This window comes from Centroberyx gerrardi, chromosome 17 (assembly GCF_048128805.1).
Source record: "Centroberyx gerrardi isolate f3 chromosome 17, fCenGer3.hap1.cur.20231027, whole genome shotgun sequence".
In the NCBI taxonomy this organism is placed as follows: domain Eukaryota; kingdom Metazoa; phylum Chordata; class Actinopteri; order Beryciformes; family Berycidae; genus Centroberyx; species Centroberyx gerrardi.
The window spans coordinates 2,293,183-2,311,711 of record NC_136013.1 but is presented as its reverse complement, the minus strand read 5'-3'; the positions used below and the strand labels follow the sequence as shown (position 1 = coordinate 2,311,711).

The window sequence follows — 18,529 nt, the reverse complement described above, 5'->3', positions numbered from 1 at the left end:
CGTCCAAATGATCCAGCTGGTTACTTGGCGCAGGGGCTTTTACAGTAGAAAAATGAAAATAGAAAATAGAAAATATAGAAAATATGGTTAAAATTAGCACATAAAGAATATGTGCATGGTACTGAAGAAGAGTACAGGTAAAGTTGTTTTCCTTGGAGAGGAGTGTGACAGCCAGGTTAAGTAGGTGCCGGGCCAAGAGTCAAACACTTAGAAAGAAGGAAGAGCCCCACATACTAAACTGCGTTTTACAACTTTTAATAGTTAATAGACAACGTTTCGATCAGTCAGATCTTCATCAGGTAATTTCAGAATAAACACTTCCTCTTACGTATATATATCAATAGAACAGAAGTCATGTGATCGGAAAATAAATCGATTTATTTTCAGATCACGTGAAAACTGCAGTTTAGTGTGCAGGCTCTTCCTCCTTCATAAAAGTTGTTTTCCTTACCACTGAAGCCACAAACTAAGGAGAATCTAGTTGCAACTAGGAAAACAACTTCTTTTCCTCACCCACTAAGGAGGAATTAATCAGAATTTAAGTGGTTAAAGACCCAGTAGCAGCACAGTCCAAAAGGCCAGAGGTAGATACATGTATCTACCTCTAACCCTAACCTATTTTACTGTGTACAGAGGCTTTATCAGTGATGTAACAGCACTGCAGCGAGGAGGCACATGTAGTGTGGGCACACCCAGAAGCCTGGACAGGTGCCAGATACAAAAGGTGAGACAATGAAAATAGAAAAAACACCCCTGCATCCTGGAGTTTACTTAAGACATTGAGCTGGAGCACAGCAAGTAAGAATTTCATTGCACTTGTGTTTTTTTACCTGTACATATAACAAATAAAACTTGAACTCGATGCTCCCCCCAGTCGTTTATTCACCAACGTGTCTGAATGCAGCCCTTACTTTTCTAGTACAGCAATAACGCCCATGAGGGAATTCTCTTCTGTGATTTTAAGTACAACGGTGATCCAATAAGTACAAGGGGCAGCCGCTTTAAAGCCCCTAAAATCACAGCAAAGCACATTCTCAAGGATATTATGGTTTTTATACAATGGTAATCAATGCATGCGTACAAAGAGATAATAAGAATAAACAACAATAAAGAAAGTGAACTCACTCCCAGGTTACAATAACAGTAGTTGCAATAAAAGCCAATAAAGTACATCCTTTGGTTGGAAGGCTGCTTGGCTGAAACGACCGGTTGTATAATTTAATATAATGGCACCGTCATAAGGAAATGGGATCTCAGGTTTGAATTCATCACTCAGATACGTGTGCAGGAGCTCAAATACAGTGTCAGCAGATGAAGAATATGTCTCTGGAGCCTCCGTGGGCTGAAGTTTATTCCATGTGCTCGCAACGCCACAGGTTCAAATCCAGCTCACTGCCTTTGTTACGTGTCATTCCCTCTTCAGTGTTTCCCACAGAATTCGAACCTAATGTACTCCATTTTAAATAGTTCCATTTGTCAAACAAATAACTAACCTGTATATATCTAAAGTACTTAGTGTCAAAGATAACATAGCTTAAAAATTTACAGAGAAATCTGCTTTTCTGCCCCTCTGCCCTGCTGCATCTCTCTGCGCTGTCAGTCTCTCCTGTATCTTTACATCATTACATTACAGCCTCGGACGGATAAAAAAATAAAAATAAAAAATGCTAAAATGGGTCGCCAAATATACTTTGGCGGCCGTTAATATACCTGGGCGGCCCGCCCAAGTAAAGTCTATGTGTGGGAAACACTGCTCTTTCTCCCTTCATATTTCTTGCTGCTCTCGCCTACTCTCTAATAAAGCAGGAACACCATAAGAGAAAAATATGTGCACGGCTTTGATCTAAGAGTCCAAATGCCAGGTCAGTGGTAGACACAGTGGGGAAATACACTAGTTATCTGAAAAATAATCCATCAATGGTAAAACAGCATGCATGTGCTAATGCTCTCTCTCGCTTTTCTCTCAAACATCCAAAAAGTTATGGCAAATGTTTGATAAAAATACTACAATTTTCCATATGAAATTATATGAATAAGGATTAAACTCTACTTTATTATTAAAGGGTTTCAACATATTTTCAAAGACTTCCATGACACACACCACGTTTTCTATATCCAATATTTGATATTTGAGTGTCTACGGTCATATGTTGCTGTTTTTTTAATGAATTGAACGCCCCAGGTCTTATTTAAAAAATCTAATAAGCTTATTTTCTTTCTTGTTTTCTTTCTGTTGTTGTAATTGTCCGTGTTTGTCCTTTCCGTTTGGGGCCATGTTTAATATCTGTTCAAAGTCGATTGTAACTTCCATTGACATGCATTCTGCACTTCATTTTTGATTCATGTCATATATTGTATTTTCGCTTTGAAATTTAATAATGAGTGAATGTGAAGAGTTCAAGTTTCCTGCCCTGTCCGGAAAAACCCAAAGTTCAAATTCCATGACCTATCCAGGTTTTTCCATGACAGTATGAACCCCGTTATCAATGAGTTTTCCATCACGGTGCCAAAAAATGACATAAGACGCTGACAGTTAATCACCACCAAACAACAAATCACGATGTCCTCCACTTGGCACTGGGCTCTCCCTGGAATTACCCAGCATCCTTCACTCTGGGAGGCCTGTGTCTCAGCATCCGGCTCCTCTCGGTCAAAGGTTTACACCTGACTCAACTACAAGATAAACAACAGGAAACCTTGCAATTTATCACCTTACTGCTGCCTCTGCAAAGTTTTATCACCCTTCTCTTAATGACATACATGTGGTGAGTCAAAGCGTTCAGCTCTCTGTGATTTTTTCTAGAAATGGGGTGTCCTGGTGGCTCAGTGGTCTAAGGCGCGTACCATGTAAATGAGACGTCCTGGGACCTTTGTTGCGTCTTATCCCCCCTCTCTCTCCCAGTCTTTCCTGTCTCTCTCTACTTTAAAATCGATCTAATAAAAGGCAAAAATGCCAAAAGACAAATGTCTAGAAAGAGGACAAGCATGTGCCACAGTGCGATGTGGTGGACACTTTTATCCAAAGCACCTTACAGTACCATGGGTTTGTACATTTTCAGCATGGGTGGCCTGAGTGGGAATCGAACCCCTAACCCTGTCAGTGTTAGTGCCTTGCTCCATCCATCGAAGGCTTGACTCCTGTATAGAAGGTCTAACCAGCTCTGACCCCCGCAACCCCAGAGCTTGTTGTACATCTGGAATCCTTAATGACTTAATAGGATCAGCTATCAGGACTCGTTAGATAAGATGATTGCAGATCTTTGACTTAATGAGACACACACGGGGCCAAGCAGTTCAGCCAACAGCAGCAGAAAACAAGGTCGACATACTGGGACGTGATCAGGTGGACAACATCCAGCCAAATCAGGACTTTGAATACTGAGGAAGTCAATGCAGATTTAAATGGGGGTGACGGTAGTCTAAGGGCACGTTCACACCAGGCATGTTTTGTAGTGCTTTATCTGAACTCCCAAGACACCTGAAAATGCAGGTCACAGTCCTCTTCCAAGCAAACTGTGGTGTGGGTTGTTAGAAGTGAGAACAACTGAACCAACTGCATGAAACAACCCCAAAGTGCAAGGTTTTATGGGTATAAGGAGATGGATGTTGACATCTGACAGCATAAGAAAATGCTCCAAACCGTTCGCTTATAATTGGGCAGTGTGAAACTAAACAAACCCAAAAATGCAACAAAGTAAAATTTTTCTACTATGGTTCAAACCAAACAAAATGAACTCTAAGTGTGATCGCACCTTAAAGGTTTGAGAAGCAGATGTGTGACTGGAAGGCTGCTGAATTCAAGTAAGTAAACTTCTCCAGCAGTGTGGTGCTATCGCTGGATAAATAAGGGTTAAAATATACCTCTTATTTAGACTTATGTAATTAAACCTATAAAGGACGACGCAAACCTTCAAATCAAGCAAAAAAAAGAAGAAAAACACCAAAACTGAGTGAAAGCGCCCAGCAGTCTGGATAAAACGTTCTCAGATGCCCACGACATCGTCTATACCAGAACAGCTTTATGTCTCCAAGCTCTTCCTGTACAACAACAAAGGAGGAGGAAGTAGTTTCATTGGGCGTGATGATTTCCAGAACACATTATGTGCCCGGCAGGCCTGGCAGCCCCGGCCGCAGATGACTCTCCGTGTGTTCAGCCCCAACCTCCCTGAAACAAAACAATCTCATATGGTGAGATGACGGAACATTCGGCCCCAACAACAACCATTAGTCTGTGCTACCAGGTGGAAATGAGCTGTATGCCATGTAAACCCACAGATCAATAGGAAGTGAATGGGTGTCAGTCAGTCTGATGGCTCCGCTACTTCAATGCATCTTCAGCACGCAACACACTAACGGATCTGGAACGGAGCCGGATCGGAGCCGCAACTTTGGAGATACGCATGGCTTCTACTGTTGTTGTCGGACTACGGCACATTCTGTTGAGTATTTGGGCCAAGATTTTGTTTATTATAGTCATTTATCACCATGCCTGTAAACAAAATAGAGGACACATGAACCAGCGTCACTGAAAACAAATGTTGGAGATCTATGGAGCCACTGAGAAGCTTCTGTTTTGCTACAGTACACCTACATCCTCAAAAAAAAAAAAAGTGACATAAGGACCCTACATGGTACATTAATGTTGCTCAAGGTACAACTTGAGTTTGAGACACGTGACCCATGAAGTGGTGAACAGAGCGACCGACCGACCGACAATACCATCCATAGAGCCCCTGCTGTTGCGGGGCTAAAAATGAGCAAAATTAGGTAATTGCGTTCACTTATCCATAGGTAAAATGTAGATAGGCGCAATACAACCGGCAGCTTAAAACGCCTGAAGTGCTGCAACTGGGTCGCAACAAGTTCAGATATGCAAACGTTACGCATGCTGTGTAGTTTAGGCATGAGACTTAGGAAGAGGAGTAGGAGGAAGACCAGCCAACCGGTGGATGCTGTGGCCAAAGCGCCTTACTATACCACAAGCGCATACATTTCTGCGATGAGTGGCACTAATGGGAATCAAATCCCTAACTCTGGCAGTGTTGGCGACCTTGCTCTAAACATTGAGGGGCAGGAGGAAGAAGAGGAAAGGGCTGAGTGGGAGGAAGAGGAGGAGAAACAGATGAGGAGTATCAGAAGGAGAAAGAGGCAGCATAGCAGGAATGGGTGGAAGAGTAGGAAAAGTAGAAGATGGGAGGGGAAGAAGTGGCTAAATGGTTCCTGCTGTTAGTGGAAAGACAAACAAAGCACTCAACTGTATTTTCTAATTTCTCTCCTCCAAACCAGCGTTTCCCCACTAATCTTTTTACAGCGGGAGGTAAATCTGATTTTGGTTCCACATTTCTCCCAGTTAATAGTCCCCGTTTTGGCAGTGTGCTTTGTAGTCCTGAAACAGGTTTTACTTGGGTACTTAGGCTATTAATTATCGGGCGCTTTATTATTCCTACGCACTTTCCATTTCAGAATTCGGTCGTTTTTTTCCAGAGCTTAATTTCTTGACTGGATTTCAAGATGTTGGCCGGTGTTCAGTTTGACACATGCTGATAGTGGCTTGGCAATAGAACAGTCAACTAGGCCTTATTACTTTATAACTGAGGAGTATTAATCACAACATACCACAATATATGAAATGACAGTGGGTCCACAACTACACAAAATGAGCAGTCATATGTGTGTAGGGACTTGACAATATTTTCCAGGCATATGTATGGACTCAAAGATGGGCTCCAACTGCGCTGTTAGTTCCTATAAAGAACGGATATCCATGGTTTATTCGTTATTTTTCACCAGTTTTAAATTCTTACGTATGCACACTACTTTGAAGAACTTTTTCAGACACTACACATGCATTGTAACTGTTGTATAAAAGTCATAATACCCTTTAAGGATGTTCTTTAATGTGATTATGAGGACTTTAGAGCTGTCAGCAGTGTGAGGCGGAGCCTATTGCATCACTGTTGTAACCATAATTACAGTAAATCACCCTCTCTGGTGTTATGGCATATCATAAAAGTTCTAGTTCTAAACACTGGGCCTATACTTGTACAAGTATATGTTTTGGGTGTAATTGTGTAATAATGATAATTACCTCCGCCAATGTTTTCACCCGCATCTGTGTGATTGTCCGTCAGTCTGTTAGCAGGATATCTCAACATGTTGGGCACAGATTTGCACAAAACTTGGTAGAGCTGCAACGATTAATCGGTTAGTTGTCAACTATTAAATTAATCGCCAACTATTTTGATAATCGATTAATCAGTTTGAGTAATTTTTTTAAGAAAAATAAGTCAAAATTCTCTGATTCCAGCTTCTTAAATGTGAATATTTTCTGGTTTCTTTACTCCTCTATGACAGTAAACTGAATATCTTTGGGTTGTGGACAAAACAAGACATTTGAGGACGTCATCTTGGGTTTTGGGAAACAATGATCGACATTTTTCACCATTTTCTGACATTTTATAGACCAAAAAACTAATCGATTAATCGAGAAAATAATCGACAGATTAATCGACAATGAAAATAATCGTTAGTTGCAGCCCTAAAACTTGGTATGAAGGTTGGTTATGGGCCTAGGAAGAACTGGTTAACTTTTCATGCCTATTGGCCAAAAGGGGTAGTGGTGGTGGGTGTGGTCTTCCACAAAAAGGTGCATTTTTGTGCATTTCAGAACAGATTCACATAATATTACAACTTTGACAAAAGGTTGTGCAGGGAAGAACCACTGGGCCTTCTTAAGGTTTTTGTAATGTCTCTGGGTGAAGCCTTGCAGGGTGTTGTCAGACACGGCGGAGGTCTGTGCTCTACTGACTACATTTTCTAGTTATATTTGTAATGTCTCACTTTCACTAACAGTGGTGGTAGTGTTAATGCCGTTGTGGGCCAACAGTATGCTGAAAATTATTTCTCCAGCTTTGAAGCTGTTTAAATGTCAAGGTAAATCAGGCACACTTCAAGTATCCTAGTTCAACTGTATAACTCAGGTCTGTACACTATAATGATTTGTACACTTAGAACTTAAATCTAATTAAGCGCCAAATTTACCCTCTCACACAAATTATCTAGGTCAGGATACTACAAAAAGCCTTGCAGATCTGGAAGGAGTGGGCAGTCCCGTGTTTTTTCTTTGATGAGATTGTAGGAAAGCAGAGAGGCAGACACAGCAGAGAAGGATCTGGTGAGATGTGATCCAGACCAGCAGAGGTACTTGTGGTTCCTGAGGTGGAGGTCTTAACCGCGACACCACCTCCAGACGGCCACAAAAAGCCTTTTAAGAGAATCTAGGATGTGGAATTACCTTCTAAAATTTGTCTGGGATGACAGCCAGGTCTGCTGTAACGTCTACTGGACCGGCCCTTACTGAGTCACGGCTCCTGGTCCCGTACCACCTATCAATCAATCCCTGTGACACGATACAGGCATCACCATGGTCACTGTTGCTCCGGCGACAGACAGCCTAACCCCAACAGTGCACTGAGACTGACATCATTTACCACTGAGCGACATTACCCCATAGAAGCTTAATGTGACCGACATGAGGGCGGGAAACTAACACACAGACACATCTGTCCACTGTCTGACATTAACTTTTTGGCTCACCTACTAAGGGCTGGTAAAGTAAAAAATGTATCTGTCAAGAACAATTTATACCAGCCAAAATAATTGATGGGTATTTTTCATAGAAATATGCCACCTTACCTGTTTTCAATACTACTTTGTGTATGCTCTAAATCAGGTAGTGTGTAATTTATCATGAAGTGCAACAGAATCCCAAATTGCATTTTTAAGCTTCATACAGACAATATTACATCAAATTCAATGACTTTCAATGAGGTTTTCCAGCACTATTTTTCTGTTCATAAAGACTCCGCACAAAAGCAGGAAACATTTCCGTAAACCTTACTGCAATTTAAACAACCATCAATGCTTTAAATCACATGTTCACATGCTTTTAAGTCACTTTCCCAGAATACATTGGTCTTCTTTTCTGTGTTTTGACTTGCATTCTGTCAAACAATGCAAACATTTATTAATTTCAATTCAACGTCTTTTTAAGCACTTCCTCACATAACAGGCTCATTTTCCAGGTATTCCAGCACTTAAATTTTGAAAGGTTAAATTCGACAGATTTTAAGCACTTTAAGGATCTTGTGCAAATGCTGTAGGCATCAACGACGGCATTTGGTGCTTGGCAGGCCTCAATTTTGGACCGTGTAGTGCATGAACTGTGAATGCATACACAGACAGATAGGGTTATGGGTTTGAGTTCCTATGTAGCTAAATTAGTAGAGCAAGGCACGAACACTGTCAGAGTTGGGGGTTTGATTCCCACTGGAGCCACCTACACTAAAGATTTATCTACTGGTGGTACTGTAAAGCGACGGGTAAAAACGGCATTACGTTATGAGTGTTTCATGACTGTACCTGTTCTGCACACCCAGTGATCTCACCTAGCCAAAGCTCTGCCGCAGACAATGCAAATCTACCAGAGCGGAGGAACAGAGCACAGTAGCGGGGACAAGTTTTTGCAGGCAGGAATATTCTATAATACTCTTGCGGCACGAATTGTGAGATGCTATCGTGTATTGTCTTTAACACCTACATCTGCAGTGAGCATAGACAGTCGGATACAGGCCCAAGCATGTGTGAGGACAGTCGCATGTGTCATATTAACAAGGTAGTGGAAAACACAAGTAGAGGCTGGAGGTGCTTCACTCAAAAATCAAAAGAAAGACAAGGGTGAGGCGCAAAAACATAAAAAAAATATAGAAAAAACCCATAAAAGCCATCAAGCAATTGCTGATGAAGGCTGGAGAGCTGAAACATGTTGACTGTGACTCCTGGATGGGTTTTTTTTTACATTTAACAAGGCATCAGAATGGTTAAGGGTGAATGAACCTTGTTCTGCACACACATTAAAATGCTAGGAATGAAAACCTATTAAACCAAAGGCTTTCAGACAAATGGCCTCAAAAATAGCCAGACAACTGCATTGAATTAACTGAAAAAAATCACAATTACTTTGGAATTTTGTTAGGATTGGGCACATATAGTCTGGTTGAGGTGCTTATAGGTCAGAGGTCAGTTCATTTGGAAGCGTAAATTAGCCATCAAGCACTTCTTTTTAGGCTACCATTGGCCATGGCTACTGCTACTTATTTTCTGCACTGTTGGGATTTCAAAAAAGTGTATCCTTTCCACCGCTGTGAGGTCTTACATTATTTTGGCTGAAAATCTCAGCCACCTTTCTCCAACAACAACAATAACCCTGGTTGGGTGTAAACTGCTGGAAAACGCTGGTAGACTTTAGCTCCTTAACTTTAGCTTAGATTCACAACATTTCCAGCCAGTTTGGCAGTAAAACAACCATTGTGTGGAGGTTTAAGTTTAAGAGTCCAACTCCAACTCTGACTCAAGCCAGTGGGTGGAAAGGTTTACCGTTTCACATCCTGGCTGATCAGCTCAGGCACAACCCGGGTCAGATGGTACCCAACATATCATTCTTAGCATTTCAACATTACAGTATCAGAGCGGTGGAGTTTGCCACATACACTAGGATACAATACAATGAGTTTAGGATATTTTTCTGCGATTGACAACTTATCTGACGCTATGTGAACTATTCTGGTGCAGTCAAACCATCCATCTGGTACTCCATGCAGATTGAAACAAAACTGCAAAACTGTGATATACTGTATATCATCAAAAAAGTTGTTCTTGTCATACATTTTTAGAACTTTAAAATTGTTTAAAGAAAAGTGATTTTGTTAAAAAAAAAAAAAAATAGATGTCAGTGTGCAGGATTTACTGAGTTTGAGTCTGATGAAAGGTTTTGATTCATGGACCAAAGATCACCTGTAGCTCTAAAACTCCTTGTTCACAAATCCACTTTGGACCGAACTGTCTTTTAAGCAATTAATTGCAGCCTCTGTAATTTGGAAATTGCAGAAGTTCATACTGCGATTTCGATTTTTTTCGATTAATTGTTCATCTCTATTATCAAGTCCTGAAAATTACCAAATCTTTTTCTATACATTACCAGACATCCCAGACAAATGCCTCATGTTCTGAATATGAGTGGCTGTTCTGTGTGTTCTAGTTCTATGGTGACACCGGCGGTAGTGTTGCTGACACCAGAACCTGAGGCCGGCCCAGTTCTGGCACTGAAGTGACCGCAGTTCAGATACTGTTTCCACCAGGTCAGGTATCAAGTTCAGACGGCATACTGGTGCTGCAGGTGGCAATGCTGGCACCATCTGTGTATGTGTGTGTGTGTGTGTGTGTGTGTGTGTGTGAAAGCAACTCTGCATTAGCGTGATGAAGAGGCTGTAGCGCCAAGCAGGTTTTATTTATTGTAACATACACTCACCGAGCACTTTATTAGGAACACCTGTACACCTGCTTACTCATGCAATTATCCAGTCAGCCAATCACGTGGCAGCAGTGCAATGCATACGATCATGCAGATTCAGGTCAGCAGCTTCAGTTCATGTTCACATCAAACATCAGAATGGGGGAAAAAATGTGATCTCAGTGGCTTTGACCGTGGCGTGGCTGTTGGTGCCAGACGGGCTGCTTTGAGTATTTCTGAAACTGCTGATCTCCTGGGATTTTCACGCACAACAGTCTCGAGAGTTTACACAGAATGGTGCGAAAAACAAACGCCTTGTTGATGAGAGAGGTCAGAGGAGAACGGTCAGACTAGTTGGAGCTGACAGAAAGGCGACAGTAACTCAGATAACCTCTTTACAACTGTGCTGAGCAGAAAGCATCTCAGAATGCACAACACGTCCAACCTGGAGGCGGATGTCACTTTGCTAGCTGATACCTAACCAGTATTAGTACTGAGCACTTTATTAGGAACACTGTGTTCCTAATAAAGTGCTCGGTGTGTGTATATATATATATATATATATATATATATATTCTTTGCTGCTGCAATGACATGATTTCCCCTCAAGAATCCAAAAAGTTCATCTTATCATATCTTATCTTAAAGAGAGGGACAGATGATAAAGAAACAGATAGTGTGTGGTGTGTGTGTGTGTGCAATGTGTATGACAGAAAGAGAGAGATAAGGAGGAGAAAAATACACAGTCGGTGTGTTTGAGTGTGCAAGTCAAAGAATAAGAAAGAGAGATAAAGAGAAAGAGCTAGAGACTGTGTGTGTGAAAGAGATAGATAAAGAAAAAGGTACAGTGCGTGAATGTACGAGGGAAAGAAAGAGAAAGAGAGATAAAGAGATAGAAATTGTGTGGTCTCTGGTATGAATGAAAGGAGAGAGATAATCAGAAAGATAGATTGTGTGTGTGTGTGTGTGTGTTACAGACTTACCAGGATAGAGTGCATGCCCATGTAGATTCGGCTGACACAGACCAGAAGACACCAGCAGAGAGCCAGGCTGAAGCCCAGTATGAACGGGTACTGTTGAGGTGAAGAGACACACAGTTAGGCCTTCATGCATTTATGTTGAGCTCTACACAAGGATCCCAAAGCTCAAATGTACTGAGATTTAACTAATTAGGCCTGGCTATTGATTGCAGCAATACAGCATACATTTTCGTTGCAACTTTGATGTACAGACAAAATGTTTTCCTGACAAAAACAGGTCAGACAACATTTGTTTTACTTTACGCATGCATAATCAGCACAGAAGAAGAAGTCAGATGGATGCAACAACTGCAGTAATAAATGGATTCTCTTATTTGAAATGAATGAACTTTCGTCAGAGAGCAAAACACATTGGATAAGAAAGTACGATCCCAGCCAAACAAAGTTTAACATCAGGGAGGATACCAGCTCTTATCGATGGCTCACAGTAGCAAGTTAATCCCGACGTTCACCAGCCACGTTCTATATTTTATCAGCCAACTAGAATTTTTCAATACCAAAGGACCTCCAGGTGATGGGTGTTTAGCATACAACCACAGTAGCTGGTAAACTGATAATGTAGACTAACTTCTGGTAAGTTTGTCTATGTTATCAGCTTACCGGACACTTTTTGGCTAGTGTTGATTTCCCACTCTGAATAACATTATTTAAAATGTAAGGCATTTAGCGACTAATAACTTGCATAAATGCATAACTTGCCTTTTGTTTTATTTCCTTTTGTAAAGCACTTTGTAACACTTGTTTTGTAAAGGGCTATATAAATAAAGTCTTACTTACTTACAGTGAGTGCAATAAGTGTCAATTTCTAGATCGCCAACATTACAAGTAACCAACAGTAAGGACTGCGAGGGTCAAACCACAGCATCCTGACAATAGATATTGCAAATAATATAGAGTAATAGAGTCCCTAAAATGTCCATGTAACATAGAGGACTACAACAAGACGGTAAGAGTCAAATCTGAGTAAAGCTCTGCAATACACATTACATTATACCGAGGCAAAAGCATGAAAATATTCAACTATTCAAATATTTAGACTGCCTGTGAGTTGCACTTCATTGTGTGATCCAAACACTTCAACACAAAAGAGAAGCATCACTTCCAAGATAAGCTACATTAACCAGTGCTCATACTTTTTAAAATATATAAGCATAAACATAAAGTTGAAGGTGTATATGTAGAACTGTCCGTTGTATATTCTACTGTCCGTTGTATATCTTACACTGTTCCTTCCCACTGTGTGTGAGGTCCTGCTGTCCCTGCACCATGTGTCAGTGTGTACTATGTAAGTCTACTAGTGTGTACTATGTAAGTGTTTACTGTACTTCAGTATGTACAGTATGTACAGTATGCACCACGTAATACGCCTAGATAAAATGTTTCTGAGATGTAGTCGATATGATTATCTGCTAATGTGTATTGGACTCAAAGGACCTCATAAATATTTCAGCAATTTTCTTATCAGATGTATTTGTACTTGGCCTGTAGTAGAGAAAGGGGGGGGGGGGGGGGGGGGGGGAGCAGGAGACAGGACTTGTTCACACTGCAGCTGAAAGTGTCCACATTCAGATTTTGTTCCCCTCATATGGCACAGATGATCTGATGTTTTCTAATCAGTGTGAACAGCAGAGTCACAGTTTTCAGTTCTGATCTGGGGCCACATCCACACTAATACGTTTTCGTTTTAAAACGCATAACTTTTGCTACGTTTACGCCTAGCGTCCGCACTACTCCGGCGTTTTCGGACCCCTAAAACGGAGACTTTTGAAAACGCTGCTGACCCCGTTTTAGTTCGAAAACTCCGGGATTGCGTTTTAGTCTAGACGGGCGGAAACGGAGACTTTTGAAAACGATGACGCAGACGCTCACGTTCGCTTCCTGATTGGGTCTTATCAGTCACGACGTCCGCCTGGACCGCCTTATACTCGTGTGTTACTTTCAGTCACAGTTCCACCTCGTCGTCGGTCCAAGCAAAGAAATCTCTGGTCGTACTTTTCGCCATTGCTGTTCTTCCTCCGTAGTATTTTCTGCAACTAATCAACCAACCGCAGAGTAGACAATCTACTTCCTGTTTACACCAGCACGCGCATGCCCAGTGTACGTGAATGGTCGTGTGATATGCGTTTTCAGGCGTGTTAGTATGGACGGAGATTATTTCTGAAACGCTCGTGTGGATGGAGATCGTTTTAACGCTGTTTTAAAAGGAAAACATATTAGTGTGGATGTGGCCTGGATCACATGGATATCTGGTACAGAATCGGATCCTGAGGTATGCGACCCACATGTGACTTGAGTTTAAACATTCAAATTGGACTTTGTCAGCATTACCATGACATTACCATGATCACTTTAGCTATGTACACACTGCAGCTAAATACGGTTGTCACTCCTCATTGGAGAGTTTCATCCTGTAAACTTCACACACAGTTTAATTATCAAGGAGAGTGACAACTGCAATCTACAATCGAACTCACTACCTGAACAATTCAGGTATTAACTACAGAATTTGAGAGCGGATTCGGTTAGTGTGAGTAGTGTGAACCAGAACCGGACTGTTAAGTGTTGTGAGACAGTCTCACATTTTCTATCCAGCCTGTTTCCTCAACATTAAAGTTGCTCCTACCAGTTTGTGCGGTCTTGGGGCCAAATGTTGGGGCTGAAAGTATCAAGTTCCTGTGGCAGTTTATTAAGATCTTATGGATAAACTGACGCCTCTGGTTACTGGTGTTACTGGTACAGTAAACTGAAAACACAGGCCATGGAAGCCGCCATATTGATCTGAAGTAAACTATTAACTAACTAACTAACTAGTAGTAGTAACTAACTAGTTACTATGGTTACAGACACTATTTACTAGGGATGTTCCTAACGACTAATTTCCCTGTCAATTAAACGAAAATTTACATTTAGACTAGTCGACTAGTCTAAAAGTAAGAAAACACTCAGAAAACAGTCAAAATTGAGCACAATTTAATCTATAAGGTTAAAACGTTGTCCGAAAAAATATTGCGTGTATTTAAGAGCCATTTGAAACCGTTTATCACATTCTTCAATAACTGTGGCACACTGTGGTAACATCTTAGACGCAACAGTTAACCGGCGTTGTACATTAGTAATAATTAGTTTAACCGACTAGTATTTCTGGTGCCGAGTAGCGAGGGTAGAAACGTTTAATCGACTAGTCGACTAATCGCGCACATCCCTACTATTTACAGCCATCGCGAGATCGGAGGAGTGGAGTGGTTCCTGTTACCATACAGACACAGGCTAGTCTTTTTACTCCGCTCTGCTCCAGTCTGAACCGTACGAGCATTCACTCTCAGTCATAAATTCGGTTGTCACTACCAAATTCTGGCAGTGTGTACATAGCATTTGCGACAAAGTGACAAAAGTAAATCTTATGTCATTCACCTGAGACAATTACCACAATATTGGCGCCCGCAGCAGCTTGGCTGAGTCAGCGTTAGCATGGAGGACAACAGGACACGACAATGTAAAGAAAGGCAAACAGCCGACTTTACTGGTGTTTAGGGAGACGCCTTAATTCAGTAAAATCTCGAAGGCACATAATGTAACCACAGAAAAAGCATAGGTACAAAAAACTGATGTGATGTCCTTTGTTATTGGTACTCTTCGGACGCGTCTTTTCCACATCAGTCAGTTCATATTGGTATTATATATGGGTTACATCCTAGAATAGATATGAACAGTCAGTCAAAAAAAGATTAAATCTGATTTGAGCAGCAATTCAGGACTGAGCATGAAGGTCTGCGGTGTGAGCGACGCCAGAAAGATGGAGAGAAAGAGAGTGAGTGAAAAATGAGACAGAGAGAGAGAGAGAGAGAGAGAGAGAGAGAGAGAGAGAGAGAGAGAGAGAGAGAGAGAGAGAGAGTAGAGATGACAGATGAAAGAGCGTGCTGCTGAGGTTTGCACACTTGCTAAAAGCCTTTTGTTCTTTTCATTGTGGCTCCTGTGTTGAGATAGCTCAGATTTCCTCTCTCCTCTCTCTCACTGCCCAGATTTCATTCCACCCCCCCCCCGCTGCCCCCCCCGCTGCCCCCCCCCCTCCCCCCATCCCCCCCTCCCCCCCTCCCCCCATCCCCCCATCCCCCTCTTCAGATGGCACTCGGCCCTTCAGGGGGAAATGACGGCATCGGCGCCGTTTAATGGAGTCAGGATGGATGCTAATGCAACAGAGATAAGGCACTGCACTCTCATAATGTGGTCTCATTTCTCTGTGATTCCCAGTGAAAACACCCTACCAAAGATTTTCTCACGTTCATAGTCATCATGAAGTTGTTAATTTCACCACCTTACACATATATCCCAGAGTGCACCATCATTTAGTAAGATGTTCAATACGTTTTTGAGGCAGCAGTTAGAGAAGCGGTTTGTGACTGGTTCAAATCTACTGCTGAAACGATTAGTTGGTTAATCAACAGAAAATGAATCGATTATAATTTCGATAATCGATGAATTCTTTAAAAATACCAAACATTTGTTAGTTGATTTTTGGAAGATTTGCTAGTTTTCTCTGCTTCATATCATTATAAAATAATTACTTTTGGGTGTTTTTTGGGCTGCTGGTCAGACTAAATCAGCAATTTTCAGACATCACTTTGAGCTCTGGTAACGTGATGGCCATCTGTTATATTTGTATTTTTAACATTTTACAGACTAAATGATTAATCTGAAAAATGATGTATAGATTAATAATGAAAATAATAGTTAGTTGCAGCCCTATTTAAATCCCCTGATGTGCTGGTAAAACCTGGGCAGGGAAAGTGAATAAGGAACGCTCTCTCCTCCCTAAACAACTCCCACTGACATTTACATAAGCATGGCACACAGCTCTGAACTGCCGCAGTGGACTGGGTATACTGGGCGGCTCCCAGCTGTGAATGTTTGAAACTGTATAAAAGTGAATCGGGGCGTGGCTGAAAAGGAGCGTCCATGCTCAGTCAACTTTTCCTAGATGAATAAAGGTTGAAAAATGCTACTTCTGCTTTACTAGGCAGGACACAGCAGAGCGAGGCGGGGAAGATGGGAGAGACGGACACAAAAAACTGATTCAAAACCACAATGATGCAACTACATATCATGCGCCTTACCAGCCAAATATATCACTCAAAATGAATGAGTGATATGTAAATCTGTAGTATGTCTTGTACTTTCCTTTGCACTTAATGAGTCCTGTTTTCCTCTGTAGGCATCTACTTTGTTAAAATGTCTCTGCAACTCTGTCAGTAAGACTAATTCCTGTACATGTATTGTACTTGATAATTAAAAAGGTAATTTGGAATTTAACATGCAACATGGACTGACAGATGCCACATACAGATACATGGGCCTACAACACATACATGTACATTTTATGCTTTTAGCTAACTGACTAGAGCAAATTACAATGAGTGGTTCAAAGTTTCAAATCCTCAAAATTAGAGGAGAGGAGATATGATTCAGTGAGGCGAGGGTGATGTGAGCTACTTCTTAAAAAGCTTTTTAAGAGTTTTCAGCCTACGCCAGATGATGGGGAGTGTCTCTGCTGGAGCTGAACAATTAATTGAAAAAAAATCAAAATTGCAATATGAACTTCTGCAATTTCCAAATCGCAGAGGCTCAAGAAGAAGAACTGTCGCAACTTTGTCTTTAAACCAAGGTGCATGAACTGGAAATAACAAGAAAAGGAAAAAAAATCCAGCTGCTTTTTGAGGCCGATGGATGCTCTTCAAAAAAAAAAACTTTAATTGATGAAGGCATGTTGCCGAAACGTGTTGGTTTAGGAGGAGGGATGGAGTGACGACCCGGCCGGAGCAGGGAAGAAGAAGAAGAAGAAGAAGAAGAAGAAGAAGAAGAAGAAGTGGGAAACAGAACACAGAGAAAACACATGCAAACACTCGACACCAGCGGGTTGAGGCAGTGGATTACAAGCAGTCACGCTTCAAACTCCGGGTGTAATTGCACGTTTGCACTGCATACACAGATCAAAGGCCTGCGACAGGCCCGGAGTCGCCAATTAACATGCAGCGCAGCTCACTTCTTGTCAGCCGTCACGGTGATATGACAGCTTTCATCGTGAGAAACGTATTAAAACTGTACACACTGCATACAAGCCGGGTTTCAGGAGAGTAGGAGACAGAACCTGAATGAGGCCGCTGGATAAAAAGACAGCAAACTATTATTTTACACACTGGCAACAGCCTTCAATCCAGCCGCTTTTACTATTTTACCAGACATTTATTTTCGGGACACAGCTGCCTTGGTTCCAAACAAAGGGTTGTTTACCTGCCAAAGTGGTTGGTAAAGCAGAAGAACTCACCACAGCTAAAATTAAACAGCATTTGTCTGGTGGCTTGTGTTCACGTCCCACTCTGAGCACAAAGTTTGATGCACACTTCAGTCTCCCCAATACTTTAACTGTAATGTTTTGACCAAGCAAATGTTTTTCCCCAGAATGGTGGGCTCTACAGCTTCCTACATAAATAAATGTGTATCCATGTGTGCATTCAGACCTGAACAAGAGTTTCTGCTGTACATTCCCAGACTTTTGATCCAATTCCAAAACTTTTCAAAACCTGGAAATAATCAAATGCTTGAGTCCAGTGTTCAGATATATGTACAGGACTACAGGTCAGGTTTTCCCACATGCAGGGAGACAACAGACAGTATTAAGACAACAGAAAGAGAAGTCAGGGGTCTCATTTATAGATTTTGGGCTTCCGACCAAATACAACCAGTGAATACATATGGGATCTTTTATGTTCCGTTTTATAATTAATTTAGTTAGTTTAAATTAGTTTTCACTTTGACTTTATAGAGTATTTTTCTGTTAATCAGTGGCAAAAAGCCTAATTAAATCCACTGTGATTCCATTTTGTAAAACAATAAAAAATGAAAAAGTCCAAAGGGGGGTGAATACTTTTTATAGCCACTGTATATCATAAGCCAAAACTAATTTCTGCAGCAAGTGGAGGTATTGTTATTTTCATACAAAACACACAGCTGTTGGATGCACTTGCTGTTGTGGGGATCAAACTTGTGACTTTCCGGTTACAGGACGGTCTCTCTAACCACTTGTCACACACTTTTAGACAGAACCAAAAGGTAAAGTCCCAGAAAACTTTTAAAAACAAGGTCAGTG

General features: G+C 41.3%; 1 protein-coding gene across 1 annotated transcript in view; it reads right to left on the bottom strand.

The window, feature by feature from the left end:
• sgpp1b (sphingosine-1-phosphate phosphatase 1b) overlaps window positions 1-18,529 on the bottom strand; it is a 33,969-nt gene that overhangs the window by 4,170 nt on the left and 11,270 nt on the right. Inside the window, exon 2 of the mRNA XM_071921182.2 lies at window positions 11,332-11,421. Within this exon, the coding sequence (XP_071777283.2) occupies window positions 11,332-11,421 (90 nt within the window). The remainder of the gene's footprint in view (window positions 1-11,331; window positions 11,422-18,529) is intronic.